Below are 18968 nucleotides of genomic sequence, written 5' to 3'. Positions count from 1 at the left end.
CTGCCACAGTAGCAACCCCTCTGAAGCACCCTCACGTCCTGGGGCCCCATGCACACCATGGCACACAGGAAGCTGGTAGTTTCGTTTATAAGCAATGACTTCTCCCCAAGTCATCAAGAAAAGAGCTGAAGACCAAAGACAGAGGAAGATAAAGGGAATTCTAAATTAAACCCTGAAGGATGAGTCCTCCTATCCCACCACCTTTGACTCATTCTTAGCAGACAGCCAACCCTCCAACTTCAAAGAGGAAACAGACAACATGAAAAGGCCATCCTTCACCTTCCTCCTACAATACTCACGATCTTACCTGCACCCCCAGTTATCCATTCCTCTTTTCCCTCAAGCACAAGAAAGACGGATCTCTCATCTTTTTTTTCCGCTATCCCCCTCACCTGTGCTCTGGATCCTACTCCTTTCTCATCATTTGCAAGGACATTTTCCTGCCATTTACCTCCTTTCTTTCATAGGTCTTCAACCTATTTATCATTATGTCCCTTCCTTGAGTAGCTGAATCAACTCTCTCTCATGACTTTAGTATCATCTATAAGAGGATGCCTTCAAGTATCTTCACCTCTGGCCCAAATCACTCTCGAGTTTCAGATATTTGAGAGTCTCTAAGTATCTGCACGTCAGTGTCCTACAGAAATTCCAACATGTCCAAAACTAAACTCATCGTATTTTTCTTAAAACCAATTCCACCTTTATTCTCTATCTCAGGGAATGGACCAGTTCACCCAGTTCTCAAGTCAGAAACCTAAGTGCTACTTCTCTCAGCTCCCATGCCCAATTAAGCCCTTTGGATTCAACCTCATTAATATACTCTGTTCACTTTTCCCCATCTCCAAAGCCATTTCCTGGTTCAGTTCCTTCTCACATCTCACTTGGATTACTGTTGCACCCTTCTACGCTCCTTATTTCTAGTCTTACTCTTCTCCAAACTTTCCACAAAACATCCAGAGTTCTATTTCTAAAATGCACACCTGACATTTCCCTATTTAAAGCACTCAATGGCTCCCTATGACTTTCTGGGTAAAAGGTCAAACTACTTATTGTATGACCTTTCAAGACCTGGTCCCAGCTCATCTCGCCATTCACTGTATAAGTTTTGCTCTCAGGGCACGATAAACCCGCCATCTGCAATTTTCCAATTACTGTGTCCTCTCCCTAGTTTCAAATATCCCACCCAGAATCCTAAAGCATCATACTGATGACTACGAACCCAGGGCAGCAAAAAACTTTTAATTCTAAATTCATCTTCATCTAGAAAAGCTTTTACTAAATTCTGTAGTGCCACACAGTGGTGAAAGAGGGAAGCGCATAGTAAAGATAAAGGAAATGTAGGTGGAGGACATGTATAGAGCATCAGGGAGCCTGAAGTGGTCTGACTCCCTGAGATGAATGGGAAACGTCTGCGCAGTGCTCCATGGCTCCATGCACCAGGCTCTCACGCCTACTCAGCTAGTCGTGCTCATGACATCGCTCCCAGGAACTTACATCACTGGGGCTTAGGCTGCCCAGCCCATTCTCCTGCTCAGAATCCTTCCCAGACTCGGTGCCCTGGGAGGACCGGGGATGGGATGGATGAATCCAGATCTCCAGGCGAGTGGTGTCATCTCCTACATGCCGGAAAGTGGATTTCTTCCCTTTCCGCCACTGGTCAGGGCTCAGCTCCAATTCTTCGTGTTGCTTCTTTTCCATCTGTTCCGCCTGTATGACATACAAACATGTAAGCTCAGACTCTCCTGGTATTCAGCCAATAAAGAGAAGTGCTCATCTCACCTGAGCTTGTTCGCTAAGAACTGTAAAAAGTAAAGACTTAGCCATAGTTCCAAAGTACAGAGTATCATCTGTTTTGTCTCATAAAAGCTACTTATTCTGTAAACCATATGCTGTGGAACACGTACACCCAAAGGCCCTCGTGGAGTGCTCTCCTAAAGATGAGTTTGGCTCTGCACAGAGACTGACTCTATGGCACAGACCAACGGCACCCCTTGAGGACACTATGAGTCATTTCCTAAAGGACACAGAGACAGTAAGAGAAATGCATTCTTCTAGGAAGAAATGATTTTGCCTGCATCCCTACTCACCTTCCGTTTGGTCTCTTCAAACAAGCTCATGAGACTCTCCTTGGCAGTCAGGATAGGGTTGCTGGCAGCTAAACTGCGCATATAATAATAGACAGCATCCAGCTTCCTCCTCTGCAGAAAGAGGTCAGAGACACTGAGTCAACCAGTTCTCTTCCAGACTCCAGCCTGAGTCAGCCAACCCAGGAAACCCTACCATCCCTCCCAAGCTGTGAGGAATTCCAACAAGAAAATGAGAAAGCTATCCATAGAAGAAGCCACGGTGATGACAACAGAGCTCTCTTCTCACCCAGGACTATGTCTACAATGTGAGCTACTCTTAAAGCCACACACTCAAAAGCAGGGGAAAAGAATAAAAAGCCTTACAAAATATGAAAGCAATTATATTTTCTCTTCAGAGAAAGAAAATGGTCAGCATGTACTAATTACTATCATATTTAAATTATAAATAACAATGGCAATATCACTGATTAAGCGTAACTGTGAGGCAAATGATGAGCACTTCAGAAACAGTATTTCCAAACCCAAGGAAACTGCCCCGTAGACATTATTATTTCCATTTTAACGATGAGGAGACAGGAGTTCAGGAAGATTATTATATAACTTGGCCAATAAGGTCTCAAAGCCAAACCTCTGAGAAGCTAGTATTTGAACCAAGGCCTCCCTGGCTCCTAAGTTCATGTTTGCACTACAAGGTACTGACTCTACTGAGGAAAGGAAACTATGGCTCAATGCATTCAGCAAATAAACACTTCAAGTCCAGTTCTACAACCAATTAATAAGGAAATCAAAGGGAGAGGGTTAGAAGGAAAGAAAATCAAAAGCCTTTCTATCATATACATCTTTACCCTTTCCCTGTCTCAAAATGTACCTAGACTACTATTTCCTTCTCTCCCCAGCACTTACTTACTCTTTAAAAGTGCCCCCTTGCAATCATCTAACATGGTTAAAGATACACATTCTAAGCTCGACTGCCTGAGTGTGAATTTGGTCCTGCCACCAATTAGGTATAAGCCTAAGAAAGTCAACCTAGAAAAATTTCCTTATCTGTAAAATGAAGATATTCACCAACATATATGGCTCCTGAAAAGAATAAAATTCGCATAATTGTTCGTTTAACAGAATATCTGATACATGGTTTCAGTCAGTTAAATGAAAGCTATCTTTAATGTTATTCTAATTATGCCACTCCCGTGATTTTACAGTAATTGATCAGTCCCACAATGATTTTTTTCATATTTTAACATCTCTGAAATCAAGATATAACTCACAATCAATATCTACCATCATCTTACTTTAGCTCACATTTTTCCTTCTTAGTGGCATAGAAAATTATATTTCCAACAATCAGTTGCATCATATGCTATCAAGTGCAACTTGTACTGTTGTCTGTACACACTTGTCTTCTCAATGGTTTTTTTTCAGGACAGAAACCGTATCAAATTACCTAGCAAAACCTGCACAGCATGTTCTCAGCAAATACTTGGGATCCACTGAAGGAAAAGTTACAGAAAAGTTGAGAAAGTGATGTTAAAAGACAATTAATTGGGTTAAGACAGAGAAAGAAAAAGAGGGACAGAAGAAAAGAACTTGCAAAGAGTACTAACCTAGGTCAGAGGTCCATGAAAAAAACACGTAACAATTTAATTTGTGTGGCAACAAACCACTGAGGGAAGACACAAGATTAATACTCAAAAATCAGTTGTATTTATGTATATTAGTAATAGACAATCTGAAAAAGAAATTAGGAAATAATTCATAATAGCATCAAAAATAACAACATACCTTATTTATACCTTAGGAATAAATTTAACCAAGGAAATGCAAAACTTTTAAACTGAAAACGACAAAACATTTCTGAAAGAAATCAAAGAAGACCTAAATAAACGGAAAATATCCTATGTTTTTGCAGCAAAAGACTTAGTGCTGTAAGGATATAAACAGACCAAAAGCCCTCCAAAGACTCAATGAATCCGTATCAAAATCACAGTGACTCTTTTGGCAGAAAAGAAAAAGCTGATCCTAAAATCTATATGGCTTTCCAAAAAACCCCAGACCACCAAACAATGTTGAAAAAGAACAAAGTCGGAAGACTCACATACCCCAATCTAAAAACTTACCACAAAGCTACAGTAATTAAAACAACATAGTATTCGCACAAGAGAGAGAATTCAGAGTCCAGGAGTAAATTTACCATACATTAACTGACTTTTAAAAGTATTAAGACTATTTAATGGGGAAAGAATAATCTCAACAAATGATGCTAAGGGAATTAGATTGCCACATGCAAAAGAATAAATTAGACCCTTACTTCACACCATAAATTAACCAAAAATGGATCAGTGACCTAAACAGAGGAATTAAAACTATAAAAAAAAAAAGATTTCTGCATTTTCGCTTAAATAAATAAGAAACCTTAACTTTTAATTTGGTTAAGCGTTTCTTAGCTATGACATCAAACCACAAGCAACAAAAGTAAAAATAGATAAACCACACTTTATCAAAATTAAAAACTTTGTCAAAAGGGCACTATCAAGAGAGTGAGAAGACAACCCGTAAAATGGGAGAAAATATTTATAAATCATGTATCTGATTAAGGTCAAACTACGTAAAGAATTGCTACATCTCAACAATCAAAGAGACAACTCAGTTTAAAAATATGCAAAGGATTTGAACAGACTTTTCTCCAAAGAAGATACACAGATGGCCAACAAGAACATAAAAAAACCAGTACTCATTAGGGAAATGCAAGTCAAAACCACAATGCCATACAGCTTTGAAAGCAATTAGGTTGGCTACTATTCAAAAACACACACACACAACAAAAAATAGTGTGCTTTAGCAAGGACGCAGATAAACTGGCATCCTTGTGGGACTATTAAGTGGTACAGCTGTTGGTATGGTGATTCTTCAGAAAACTGAAAATGCTATTGCCCGATTACCACATGATCCAACAACTCCACTTCTGAGTATATGCCCAAAAGAATCGAAAGCAGGGTCTTAAAGAGGTATTTGTACACTCATATTCGTAGTGATATTATTCACAATGGTCAAAGGTAGACATGTCCACTGAGAAATGAAATGAAAAACAACATATGATATATACACAACTGAATGTTACTCAGCCTTAAGGTGAAAACTGACATGAGCTGTAACATGGATGAACCTTGAGGATTTAATGTTAAGGGAAATAAGCCAGTCACAAAAAGACAGATACTTTTTGATTCCATGTATATTCGGTAACTAGAGTACACAAATTCACAGTGACAGAAAGAAGAAAGGTGGTTACCAATGGCCAGAGGGAGGGGAGAACAGAGAGTTGCTGTTTAGTGGGTAGAGAGTTTCAGTTCTGTAAGATGAAAAGAGTTCTGGAGATTAATCTGCACAACGGCAATGTACTCAACACTACTGAAACAGTATGCTTTTAAAGACGGCAAATTTTGCTTTCTGTGTGATCACAGTTAAAATTTTCGCTGAGGTTTGACAGTAAACAAAACTCTGTAAAGCAATTATCCTTCAATTAAAAACTAAATAAGTTAAAAGAATTTTATTTTATTGATTTTAAAAAAATGGGTAAAGGACTTGAACAGACTAATAAGCACATGATCAGATCAGATCAGATCAGTCGCTCAGTCGTGTCCGACTCTTTGCTACCCCATGAACCGCAGCACGCCAGGCCTCCCTGTCCATCACCAACTCCCGGAGTTCACTCAGACTCATGTCCGTCGAGTCAGTGATGCCATCCAGCCATCTCATCCTCTGTCGTCCCCTTCTCCTCCTGCCCCTAATCCCTCCCAGCATCAGAGTCTTTTCCAATGAGTCAACTCTTTGCATGAGGTGGCCAAAGTATTGGAGTTTCAGCTTTAGCATCATTCCTTCCAAAGAAATCCCAGGGCTGATCTCCTTCAGAATGGACTGGTTGGACCTCCTTGCAGTCCAAGGGACTCTCAAGAGTCTTCGCCAACACCACAGTTCAAAAGCATCAATTCTTTGGCGCTAAGCCTTCTTCACAGTCCAACTCTCACATCCATACATGACCACTGGAAAAACCATAACCTTGACTAAACGGACTTTTGTTGGCAAAGTAATGTCTCTGCTTTTCAATATGCTATCTAGGTTGGTCATAACTTTCCTTCCAAGGAGTAAGCGTCTTTTAATTTCATGGCTGCAGTCACCATCTGCAGTGATTTTGGAGCCCAGAAAAATAAAGTCTGACACTGTTTCCACTGTTTCCCCATCTATTTCCCATGAAGTGATGGGACCGGATGCCATGATCTTCGTTTTCTGAATGTGGAGCTTTAAGCCAACTTTTTCACTCTCGACTTTCACCTTCATCAAGAGGCTTTTTAGTTCCTCTTCACTTTCTGCCATAAGGGTGGTGTCATCTGCATATCTGAGGTTATTGATATTTCTCCCGGCAATCTTGATTCCAGTTTGTGTTTCTTCCAGTCCAGCGTTTCTCATGATGTACTCTGCATAGAAGTTAAATAAACAGGGTGACAATATACAGCCTTGACGTACTCCTTTTCCTATTTGGAACCAGTCTGTTGTTCCATGTCCAGTTCTAACTGTTGCTTCCTGACCTGCATACAAATTTCTCAAGAGGCAGATCAAGTGGTCTGGTATTCCCATCTCTTGAAGAATTTTTCACAGTTTATTGTGATCCACACAGTCAAAGGCTTTGGCATAGTCAATAAAGCAGAAATAGATGTTTTTCTGGAACTCTCTTGCTTTTTCGATGATCCAGCAGATGTTGGCAATTTGATCTCTGCTTCCTCTGCCTTTTCTAAAACCAGCTTGAACATTAGGAAGTTCACCGTTCACATATTGCTGAAGCCTGGCTTGGAGAATTTTAAGTATTACTTTACTAAGATGCTAAATATCATTAAACATTAGGGAAGTGCAAATCAAATGTGAGCTACCACTTCACACAAACTGATTATAAAGTTTACGTGAAAAGGCAAAAAAAAAAAAAAATCCAGGATAGCCTACACAATACTGATACTACCTGACTTCCAGATTTGCTATGAAGCTAGCTATAGTAATCAAGACAGTGTGGAACTGGCTAGAGAATAAACAAGTAGATCAATGAAACAGAATACAGAACCCAGAAACACACCTTCACAAATACAGTCAGTTGATTTCTGACAAAGGAGCAAAGGCAGTTTAAAGGAGAAAGCAGAGTCTTTTCAGCAAATAGTGTTGAAAACAACTGGACACCCACATGCAAAACCATGAATCTACACATAGACATTACACCTTTCACAGAAATTAACTCTAAATGGACTACAGACTTACGTGCAAAATGTAAAACTCTACAACTCCTAGGAGATAACAGAGGAGAAAATCTAGGTAACATGTGTTTAGCCATGCCTTCTCAGATACAACACTGAAAGCACAATCCATAAAAAAAAAAAGTTGATGAAGTTCTTAGATTTCATTGATTTTAAAAACTTCTGCTCTGTGAGAAACACTAAGAAGATAAAAACTACAGATTGAGAGAAAATATTTGTAAAACACATATCTGATAAAGGACTGGTATCCAAAATAGACGAGCTCTAAAAACTCAACAACAGGGACTTCCCTGGTGGTCCAGTGGCTAAGATGCCATGCTTCCAATGCAGGGGAGCTTAGGTTCGATTCCTGGCCAGGGAACTAGATCCCACAGGCCACAACTAAAATATTCTGAATGCCACAAGGAAGATTGAAGACTCTACATACCACAACTAAGACTCAGCACAGCCAAATATTAAAAAAAAAAAAGCCAATAATAAGAAAACAATCCAATTTAAGAATGGGCAAAAGATCTAAATAGACATCTCACCAAAAATACACAGAAAGCAAACAAGCATATGAAAAGATGCTGTACATCATCTGTCATTAGGGAATTGTAAGTTAAAACAAAGCCTAACACAAATAGGATTCTGCAAACCTATTAGAAAGAGCAAAATCCAGAACACTGACAAGACCAAATGCTTAAAAGGATGCACAGCAATAGGTGGGAACACCAAATGGTACAGCCACTTTGGAAGACAGTTTGACAGGTTCTTCCAAATCTATATATGCCCTAACCACACAACCCAGCAATCACACTCCTAAGTAGCTATCCAAATGAGTTGAGAACTTACGTCCACAAAAAAACGTGCACACAAATGTTTCTAGCATTTCATAGTCCAAGGATATTTCCAACCTGGAAATAACCAAGATGTCCTTCAATAGGGGAATGGATAAACTGTGGCACATCAATACACTGGAATACTACTCATCAATAAACAAAAAGAGCTATCAAGTCACAAAAATACCTCTAAGTGCTAAATGAAAGAAGCCAACATGAAAAGGCTACATACAGGATGGTTCCAACTATATGACATTCTGGAAAAGTCAAAACTAGAGAGACAGTAAAAAATATCAGTGATTGACAGAGGCCTGGGGGAGGGAAGAAGGATAAAGGGGTGAATGGCGAAGCACAGGGTTATTAGTTTTAGGGCACTGAAAACATTCTGTGATCCTGTAATGGTGGACACATGGATACATTTGTTCAAACTCACAGAGTGTACAAGAATAAAAGTGAACCCAAGTGTAAGCTGTGGACTTTAGTATTAATAAATGTACCTGTACTGGCTCACTAACTATACCTAATGTACTATACTAATGAAAGATGGTAATAATAGGGAAGACTGGGAGTTGAAGAAGTATACACTCTCTGTACTTTCTGCTCAATTTTTCTGTAAACCTAAAACTGACCAAAAAATTTAAAAAATACACTAAAGAAGAACAAAAAACAGTCCCCAGGTAGGGAGGAGGGAACCACAATGAGATATCACTTCATACCCACGAGGTTGGTCAAACTCTAAGCAATGAAAAGTAATAAACATCAGCAAGAACATGAAGAAACTGGAACTCCCCTATACCGCTGGCAGAAATATAAAATGCTGCAATCACTAGAAGAAACAGCTTGGCAGATTCTCAAAAAGGGAAACACAGCATTACCATTTGACCCAGCAATCTCACTCCTAGGTACAGACCGTAATTAATGGTTAATTTTCTCACATGAATTTTATCACAATTTTTTTAAAGCCATTGAGGGGAAATTTTTTTTTTATATTTTCTAGTTAACAAATAAGACTAAAGGGGAGAGAAAAAGTCACAAAGAGGGGAGAAAAAAATCTCAACACATATCTAAAAGAGAACAGGACAGAGGTAGAAAGCAGAGAGAGAGAAATTCATAGATTCCGCAAAAAGTGTATCCTTAAACCCCATTCCTTATTAACAATGTCAATCCATAATTAAAGTGTTAGGAATTTTTGTGTGTGTGGAATAAAGGATAAAAATATCAATTCAAACGCTGTTTATGTGGGCAATGAATTTTACAGCGTTAAGAAAACTCTCCCTGCCAATGAACACGTTAACTGCCCCTTGTATTTAAACCTTTGGTACCTGCAATTGGCCCCTCCCCCTTGAAGTCAGTTTCCTTACTAGGGGCTCTGTCAGATCCCAAGGCTCACTGTGAGAGCCACATTTAGAGGAGTTCAGCAAGATCAGACAGGTACAATTTGGCATTTACTGCGCTTCTGCTAAAAAGACTCCTAAGGTGAAAATCAGCTCAGATGAATAAGGTGATGATCCGGGAAAAGGAAGGAAGGGTATACTTAGTTGAGGACTTTAAAGGGGAGACATACAGGGAGCCTTCCTTTCCTTCTAGAGATGAGTAACCTAGTTCAACCTAGGGAAGGGAAACAAGACAAGATTCAGAGCAGAAACCTTGGTCAAAAACAGCGAGTAATGTTTGGCTGCCACATAAGCATTCCCCTGGGAACTTACGTGTAGTGAAAGTGGATTCAACTGAAGTGAAAAGTCCCTCACAGCTTACCTCTGAAAGCAACAGTTAACAAAAGGAGTGTGAGGATGGCAGACAGAAGGGGGTATACTTTGGGTTGGGTGTTCAGATGAGTTCTAGTTCCAGGACTTGATGCTATCAAAATCCATATATCTTACATACTGCCTGCAAAATACTGCCCCATCCAAAATTTCTTACCGTATACACAGCCAGCAAAGCCAATTGGTTATAAGGGCGCCCATTCTTCGGAGCAATATGCTGGGCCTTCAGGTACCAACTAGAACAGAAAAGCAATTTTTAAAAAATATTTCTGTATTAACACTTTCCCAATTTATCACCTGATAGCCCTTACTACTTAAGCTGTAACCCTCGAGTGGTAAAGCATGAGGCCTATCGGAGCACCAGCAGGACGTATGTACAGGACGCAGCTCAGGTGGGCCACTGCTCTCAACAGGGCCTAGGTTAAAGCCACACAGGGGAAGAGGAGTAACGAACAAGAGGCAACAGTACCTGCGTGCCTTCCCATAATTTGCCGTGTCGTTGGCTTGCTCCCGATACCTGGCAATATCTCCTTGGCAAATCATACATCGCTGGGCACTGATCAAGGCATATTTTACCTTCAGGAGAAACGACCAGTTAGCAGCATCTACCCAAGAAACTCTAACTTCAACCCCAAAGGACAGGGAGAGGGTCAAAATCACAGAGCAACATTAATAAGGGACCAGCAATCCTCAACAAAGTCCAGTCAAATGGAAAAACATTCTGCCTGTCTTTGTAGTAGCTGGGTAACCTCAACTAAGTCTCTGGGACTCAGCTTCTCCATCGGAATATAAAAATACCTATCTCACAGGGAAACTGGAGGGAAAATGTGTAAGAATACTTTATGAATTATAAAGTGATATACAGGGATCTCCCTGGCAGTCCAGTGATTAAGACTTAGCACGTTCACTGCTGTGGGCCTGGGTATGATCCCTGGTTGGGGAACTGTGATTCCACAAGCCATGCACAGTGATATACAAATAGAGTATTAAAACTGTTGTTTGTTCTTTCCTTTCCATCCTTCCATCATCTTTCTCTCCTCAAACAATACAACTGTATTGTGTTACTGTACTCCATCTCCTTTGCAGGACAATAATAATTCCCTACGGAGAAGGCAATGGCAAGCCACTCCAGTACTCTTGTCTGGAAAATCCCATGGATGGAGGAGCCTGGTAGGCTGCAGTCCATGGGGTCGCTAGGAGTCGGACGCGACTGAGCGACTTCACTTTCACTTTTCACTTTTCACTTTCACACAATGGAGAGGGCAGTGGCAACCCACTCCAGTGCTCTTGCCTGGAGAATCCCAGGAACGGCGGAGCCTGGTGGGCTGCCGTCTATGGGGTTGCACAGAGTCAGACATGACTGAAGCGATTTAGTAGCAGCAGCAATAATTCTCTAAAACAGTAAGTTACAATCCTTTACCAAACACCCACAACATCCAGGACTGGGAATACTACATGTATGTTTTCTCACTGATGGGCTTGGCATCTGTCCCTCAATGAGAAGACAAGAGTAAAACTTTAACTACCCTAAGACATGAGCTCAACAAAAAAGCCTTCTTAAGGAACATCACTTCATAACATGTATATGCTGTTACAACATACTGTTAGGAGCTTCCCTGGTGGCTCAGCAGTAAAGAATCAGCCTGCCAATGCAGGAGATGTGGGGTTCAATCCCTGGGTTGGGAAGAGTCCTTGGAGAAGGGAATGGCTACCCACTCTAGCATTCTTGCCTGGAGAATTCCATGGGCAGAGGAGCCTGGTGGGCTACAGTCCATGGGGTTGCAAAGAGTCGGACAAGACTGAGCAACAAACACTTCACCTGGCTAATATCTTGGGTCTTCAGCCTTAGCTTAACCATGACTTCCTCGGGCCTCTATGATTCGCTAGGCCCCTTTACACCTATACCACAGCCCCACAACACCCTTTGCAGAAGTCACTACACCTGCAGTTACTAATCCAACACCTGTACTCATCCCTAATCAAACTAAACTCTGAGAGTTGGGACCACGGCGTTCTTGTTCCAGGCTGAATTACGTGTGCCTAGAATGGCACCTGGTGCGTAGGAGGGACTCGTCAAGTACTTGTTGATTAGTAATACAGCTTCTGCGTGGCAACTGATCAGAAGGAGCAGAAAGGCAAGAGGAAGCCTCTGCCCCATAAATCACACTCGTTTCTCTAATGAATTGACCTCTTACTCTCCGTTGGCCCTTTCCTCTCAACAAACATTTACACTAAAGTCTCTCCAAGCTTAAAAGCAAACTTCTCTTGGCACTATGTCTTTTAACTACTAACTTCCCTTCCCTCCTTGCCTTCACAGCCTTCTTACAACAGCCTAGGCTACCATCTCATTGTATCTGCTACCCTACTTCTCATTCACTTTGATCTGGTTTCCATCCTCTCCAAGTAACGTAACTGGTGATAAGGTCATCCAACCCAACCGATACTTTTCAGCAATTGTGACATGTGAGGGTTTTTATAGCACTTGACCATTTTACCCACCACCACCCTAAAATCTGACCCCCTGCTCTCAGGCTGGCTCTCCTAGTTTCCCAACTTTATAGGTGGTCCTTTCAACTATCAACTATACATTGACAACTTCTGAATCTCTATAACCACTCCAGCTCTTTCTCTTGAGCTCCAGACAGACCAAAACATTCATTTGTTCATATCCAGCTCCTCTACTCAAGCTGATTCAAAACAGAACTAACCTCCTCCTTTGCAGCCTCTCTTCTAGGACACACAATGTGGGGAGGATCTGGACTCCTCCTCACGCCTCCGATCTGGACATTCATACTGAACCAGCCGGCAATTCAATGCTGCTCCCTACAGTCTTCCAATCTGTCTCCTCTTCACCTCTACTTCCTCTACCTCAGTTCACGCCCATACCCAACTCTCCTACCTCCACTCTTGCCCAAACTCATCTAATTGCTGAGTGATTCCCAAGAACATATCTATGCCATCCATTTGCTGAAAATCAATCAACAGCTCCTCACTCCTTTCAGGAAAAAAACCCAAAATCTTCAGCATGACACCTAAGAGTTTATGATCCATCCCTTCCTACTTCATTAACTTTACCTCCTCCAACAGCCCAACCCACATTACAGACATCAGCATGCTGACTTCTACTTTCCCAACAAGGTGTGGTCCTCTCACTGTGCCCTGCGTCTAAACTGCCCCTTCCACTCCTAGTCATGTTTCAAAACTCAACCTGACAGTCACTAAGAAACCTTCTTTGACCCCTCCATCAGTCTCTAGCAGACCCAATGCCCTCTACACTCTATACATACCACTACTACAGTATTTATGACATTACATTATAACTGTCGCTTTAACTCATCTGTTCCCCCACAGACGAGTGGGGGAACGCTCGTCTTTCATTCTTGTTTCCTCAACACCCAGCACAGTGACGAGCACATTCAGTTCAGTTCAGTTCACTCATTCAGTCGTGTCCGACTCTTTGCGACCCCATGAATCGCAGCACTCCAGGCCTCCCTGTCCATCACCAACTCCCGGAGTTCACCCAAACTCATGTGCATCAAGTCGGTGGTGCCATCCAGCCATCTCATCCTCTGTCGTCCCCTTCTCCTCCTGCCCCCAATCTCTCCCAGCATCAGGGTCTTTTCCAATGAGTCAACTCTTCACATGAGGTGGCCAAAGTATTGGAGTTTCAGCCTCAGCATCAGTCCTTCTAATGAACTAACACTAAATAAATGCTTACTAAGTGAATGAATAAATTTAAGATAAAGAAGCTGGCTTACTGTCTTTCGTAATGGCTTGCTGCGAATGGCAAGACCATCCATGTAGTCCTCCAGTTTGAACTTATAAGTGACCTGCAGCTTCTGAAGCAAACTGTCAAAGAAGTCACTACCCTATAAAGAGAAAAAATAAGAATCAGCCAAATCAGCCTGTTCTGATTCATTCTACCCAGAAACTGGGGCAAGTAACCCTTTCACAGTTCTGCTATTGTTCAGCCAGCAGATGTTAAGGGAGGTATGTGCAGTATTTAGTGGCCACCAACTAAACCCAAGACAAATTGATAGCATAAGCCTTTCTGTGGTTTTAAAGATATGAAAACATACACAGGGACTTGCCTGGCAGTCCAGTGGTTAAGACTGAGCTTCCACTGCAAGGGGCATGAGTTTGATCCCTGGTCAGGGAACTAAGAGCCCACATGCTGCAAGGTGCAGTCAAAAACACACACACACATGAACACACATTCCAGGTAAGACATTCAGAAAGCTTCCAAGCTCAAAACTAACTCCACCTGTCGGTTAAATTATAGTGTCAAGGAAGCAACAGAGGTAGGGTAGGCCTAAACTCAAGAAAAGAGCATAACGTTTGTCGTCAATGTTCTATTATAAAACATAGTATTTCGGGTGGTAAAAACTCATCACAACTAAAGGATGCTGAAGCCTTTATCCTGAGGGCATAAAGATGATGGTTTACCTCATCCAAGAGCTCCAAAAGTCTGTTCCGAATCTGTTCTGGGTTCTCAACATTCGGATCCTTGAGAAGCTGCCTGAACTTCTCAATCACCTGATAGAAAGCATTCTTCCACAGGATCTGATCCACATTCTGATTATCAGAGAACTCAATATCTAATAGAATACAGCGCTCATATAGCTGCAGCAGTTCAGCTCTGGAATAAAATACATGCAACTTCTAGCTCCAAATATACCACAGGGAAGGCTAGACCCAAGACCTGAGGTCCCTGCAAATCACACACCTTCCTTGGCAGGAAATCCAAAACGCCACCAGGTATAGCTCTCACTCTAGCTTCCATTCTGCACAGCAGAATGTCATTCTAAAGACAAGTTGTCTAGGAAAGTAGTTCTTCCCCATGTACCTCTACCTGAATTTAACAGCCAAAGTAACAGGGTACATGCTGTTTATTTCTCAGCACTTTAGAAAGTCTTTCCTTTTCCATATCCAGAGTCCATGCTCTCTTAAAAGATTTTTTTCTTCTTAAAAAGTGGGAAGCACAATCATTTCTAGGACTAGAAACAAATTTTTCTGCTCCGTTCTAACTTCCCTTCCCTTACAAAAATTAATATGAAAGGGAGGTAACACCCGGGAGTTTACCTGAAAGGCTTCTCCCTTCCTCAGCTATGGGCCCCGTACACCTCCAGCTTATTCCTACTCCCCTTTAGCCAGGATAGGGATTCCTGCCGCCCCCCCCCCAATACCTGAGCTGAGCCATCTTCTCCAGGCCCTCAGGACTGATGCGGTCCCTGGAGAGCAGGTTGCTGAGTTGTAGTTCTTGGTTGTCAGCCACCCGGAGGAGCCGGTGCAGTTCCTGTTGCTGCATGTTCCTCATGTGCTGTTCCATCTCCTCAGGACTCATGGTGCTGGCAGGGAGAGGGCTACACACATACTGTCCTGATGGAGCTGGGTAGCCCGGGTAGTAAGGCGCTGGGTACACACCGTTTGTAGGGCCCACCGGGTACTGCAGAGGGCTATAGCCTGTGTAAGGATACTGGGAGGCAGGGCCTGGTGCCCGGGGGTAATAATAGGGGTTGTCAGAGTTCTGAAACTTATAGTAAGAGGCTTGGGCCTGGCGTGAGTCACCCCAAGAGGTAGGGCTGACTTCATCATCAGTGTCCAAGAAATGTAGCTGCGGCGTCTGGCTCTTTAGAGCGGGTTTCTGTTCAGGATTGTTTGGGTCCCACAATCGTCGAGTGGTGCCTCCCCGGCCCCAACTCCGAGATCCCTTGCTACCAGTTCCAAATAAAAGCCGAGGTCCCAAAGGCGTCGACTCTGGAGAACCGGCTGAACTGACTGACAGGGTGGTGTGGGCAGGGAGAATGAGAATGCCCCGACCGCGACCCCGAAGCTCCTGTCTCAGGTTTTTGGACTCCGGCTTCTCAGAGCCTTTGCCCCCACCGCTCGAGCCTTTGTCTGGCTTTAACCTATCCACCTCTTCCCTGGCCGACCTCACCACTGGGGAATCTTTGTTCATGGTTTCTGCATCAAAAGTGACTCGAAGAGTACCTCGATTTTCTTTACCATTGCTTTTCTGCTCTCCCTCCCCTCGGCCAGACCAGCTTCTTTCTGAATGTTTCTTCCTCTCTGAGCTCCTCCGTGGTCCATCGGGCTCATCAATTCTGTCCTCATCCAAGGAGTCGGTTGAGGACACAGACACCTGCTTCTTCAGTCGGGGCCTCTCCTTGGTCCGATCCTGGCGGCGGCGGCGACTTCCACTGTCAGTCAGGCCAGCCCCCTCGGCGCTGTTGTTGCTCCCCGCCGAGCTGGTGCTGCAAGTGCGGTAGCGGTTCCTGCGTTTGTCTGAGCGGGAGTAGCGCTTGGCAGAACCCGGCTTCCCCTGAGCTGAGTCTTCGTTTGCTTTCTTCACCCCTTCCCCCCTTTCTACCCTCTTTCCTTTTTCTCCCTTTGCAGCCCTTACTCTGTCACCACTTAGGCTCTTTTCAGCCTCCTCTCTGTCTGGCTTGTTCACCACCTCCTCTTTCACATTTCCCCTACACTCATCTTCCTCTACCCTCAGTTGCTCTACCTGGTTGAGGATTTCTTCCTCTTCCACCCGGCTGGTGGCTTCTTTGGTAACAGTCTGCAAACGCCTTCCAGGCTGATAGATCTGCATGTCTGGTTTCTTTGTTCTCTTAATAATTCTTAGGCTTCGATCCTCTTGTCCAACAGTCCCAGGAAAGGACTCCTGTGCCTGAATATTTTCTGAGTCTACAGGACCATTTTGCTGTGGGTTGTCTTTGCAGACATCTTTAATGAGTTGGGTACAATTTCCAACCGCAGAAGAATCTCTGTCATTTACAACTTCATTCTTCGATTCGTCACTCCCAGAGGGTTCCTTGATTTTAGGTCTGTTTCTTAGTCGGGAGAGACCAGGCTTATAGATTTCCAGATCTGGGCGCCTGTTATCTTTTCGCTGCCTGGGCTCCTTCATGTTTTCTGCCATGTTGGAGAGAGTGTTGGGGAGGAAAAGGTGGAAGAATAAAGGGGAAGAAGAAGAAAAAAACTGTCACTAAAAGTAAAGCAAGAATTATACATCCAAGTGTTCATATTGATGGACAAGGAAGCAACTTTCTGCAGAAATGGAAATTCTACTAGGTTTAAGATATTTGTTCAGCATCTGGCAAAACTAAAAACTTAACTATATTGGAGCTACCTACACTTGAGTTAGGGAAATAAGGGGGAAAAAAATCATATTCTTTTGATTTTTACCCAAATCATACTCGGATCCACAAGACCCTAAACTACCTCATCACTGTCAGAATAAAAGATCTCTGACCAGTTCTACATTGGAGTTTTTTTTCTACTATAGAGCTCTCAGCTCCATTGTGGTCTCTTCTGCCTCTAACATTTTTTATGGGGTGGTTGAATCCTTTTAACATACTAATAGGGGAAGAGAGAGAAAATGAGGAGTATGCATATAACAATCCACAGTTCTGGATATCTCTGGAGAAAAAGTTTGCAACTCCAGTCACTGAATTTGGCCAGGACAATCCTCTTCTTGAGGCTTTCAACTAACCAATCGCATACCTCCGGTTGAAGCAAACAGGAAGCAGTTCCTTTCACATTCTTCATCTCCACTCATGCTCACTAACTCTCTGACAGCAGCCAGTAGAGTCATTTCAAGGAAACACCACTCAGACTATCATCATTAGAATACTGAGACTAACTGCTACTATGATGATGGAATATGAGAAGGAAAAAGTTCCATTAGGGAGCTTTCCCTGGAGGATGATGGAAGTATTGTGACATGCTCTCAAAACACCAAGGACTGGGGCACTCAAGAAGAAAACTGGACTTCAGAAACCACTCTCCAGGCTCCAGGAACTTGCAGAATGACAGATAAGCAAGTATCAATTTTCTGATCAGTTACCTTTAGCTGTTAAGGGGAGAGTCAAGTGTAAATAGCCACTAAACTGTTCAGTGAGGGAAGAAACTGGACTTGGTGAGATTACAGAGTACTCAAAATGGAATGCTATAGAAAATTCTAGTATTGTTCTGTTAACACCAGTGCAAACAAGCTCATAACAAGGGTCACATGCTCCAATATTTACACCCATGGGTGTAACAAAATTGAAAAAAAAAAACAAAAACAAAAACCAAAACCCTGAAGTTTAAGATACCGCTTCAGTATTTTCCAAAGTTTAAAAGACTGCTTCATTCACTCTGAATAAAGGTAAAGCAGTTTAACTCCAGAATAACTCACCCTCAGCAGCCTTTGTAAGCTGTGGGGAGGGGGTGGGGGGCAGAGAAGAACCACTACCACTTTCCAGAGAGGAGAGAGAAAACAACCCGAATAATTAATTCAGATGGCCAAAGAAAATCAATTTCACAAACTTCGGCCATAAGCCTGCGGAAACAGAACTACCATTCCTAAACGAACTCCCCTGACTAACCAAGGAGAGGTGAGACACTAAAATCTTCCCCGGTGTTTTCCCGGTGTGGCTGGAGGCTTTCACTTGCAAGTTAGACATTCTCTCTGATTTAAAAAAAAAAAACAAACTGCTCCCACACATGACAAAGCCGAACCAGAGTACAATCAGCTCTCTGAGGTCCTGGATCCCTCCGGTGGCGCAGCCTTCAGAAGCCTGCCTTGCGGGAAAAAGTTCAGCAAGGAAATCCCAAGCTGTTGAACCTTTTCTTCTTCAAGTCTCCAGCCCCTTCTCTCCAAGGGGAAATAAGACAAGGCAGGCCTGCGGCTGACTCCTCGGGGAACCATACACTCCGGGGGGCCTCCTCCCCCAGACCCCGGCGCCCAACTCCTTGTCGCTTCCCCCAACAGCTGGGAACCCACGGGCTGGTGTGAGAGGGCCGGGGCAATGGGGAACAAGTCACCTTCGCCGTGAGAAACGGGGCAGAAACAGGAACCCGGTCTGGGCTCTCCCGGAGGGGCCGGAGGCGGCGGAGCCCGACCCCACACGGGCTCTCAGGCTGGTGGGAGGGGAGGGCCCGCCCCGCCCTCGGCCCCCGCCCCCACTGTTGGGGGAAGGGGCGGGGGCTCGGGAGCGCCGCGGACCGAGCGGG

At 43.2% G+C, this 18968-nt stretch overlaps 1 protein-coding gene across 11 annotated transcripts in view; it reads right to left on the bottom strand.

Moving 5' to 3' along the window:
- The window catches only part of SMG6 (SMG6 nonsense mediated mRNA decay factor), a 200673-nt gene that overhangs the window by 181440 nt on the left and 265 nt on the right, over window positions 1-18968 (bottom strand). For 8 of the 11 annotated variants that reach the window (XR_015148077.1, XM_086359686.1, XM_086359690.1 and 5 more), the window contains exons 2-8: window positions 15149-16883; window positions 14409-14601; window positions 13721-13831; window positions 10432-10538; window positions 10120-10198; window positions 2088-2198; window positions 1495-1707 (exon numbers count right to left, since the gene is read on the bottom strand). Coding sequence is in view for 10 of the 11 variants with exons in the window: in XM_086359686.1 (XP_086215812.1) it covers window positions 1495-1707; window positions 2088-2198; window positions 10120-10198; window positions 10432-10538; window positions 13721-13831; window positions 14409-14601; window positions 15149-16883 (2549 nt within the window). In the remaining variant the exon portion in view is untranslated. Of the gene's footprint in view, window positions 1-1494; window positions 1708-2087; window positions 2199-10119; window positions 10199-10431; window positions 10539-13720; window positions 13832-14408; window positions 14602-15148; window positions 16884-17474; window positions 17581-18779; window positions 18957-18968 lie in introns of those variants that run through there. The other 3 variants (XM_086359689.1, XM_086359687.1, XM_086359697.1) reach the window with 3 other exon arrangements.

Source organism: Bos grunniens, chromosome 19, assembly GCF_055505025.1.
Source record: "Bos grunniens cultivar Pamir isolate PY7600 chromosome 19, Bosgru_T2T1.0, whole genome shotgun sequence".
Taxonomy (NCBI): Eukaryota; Metazoa; Chordata; class Mammalia; order Artiodactyla; family Bovidae; genus Bos; species Bos grunniens.
The sequence above is the reverse complement of the archived record's forward strand: the minus strand, read 5'-3'. Positions and strand labels throughout refer to the sequence as shown.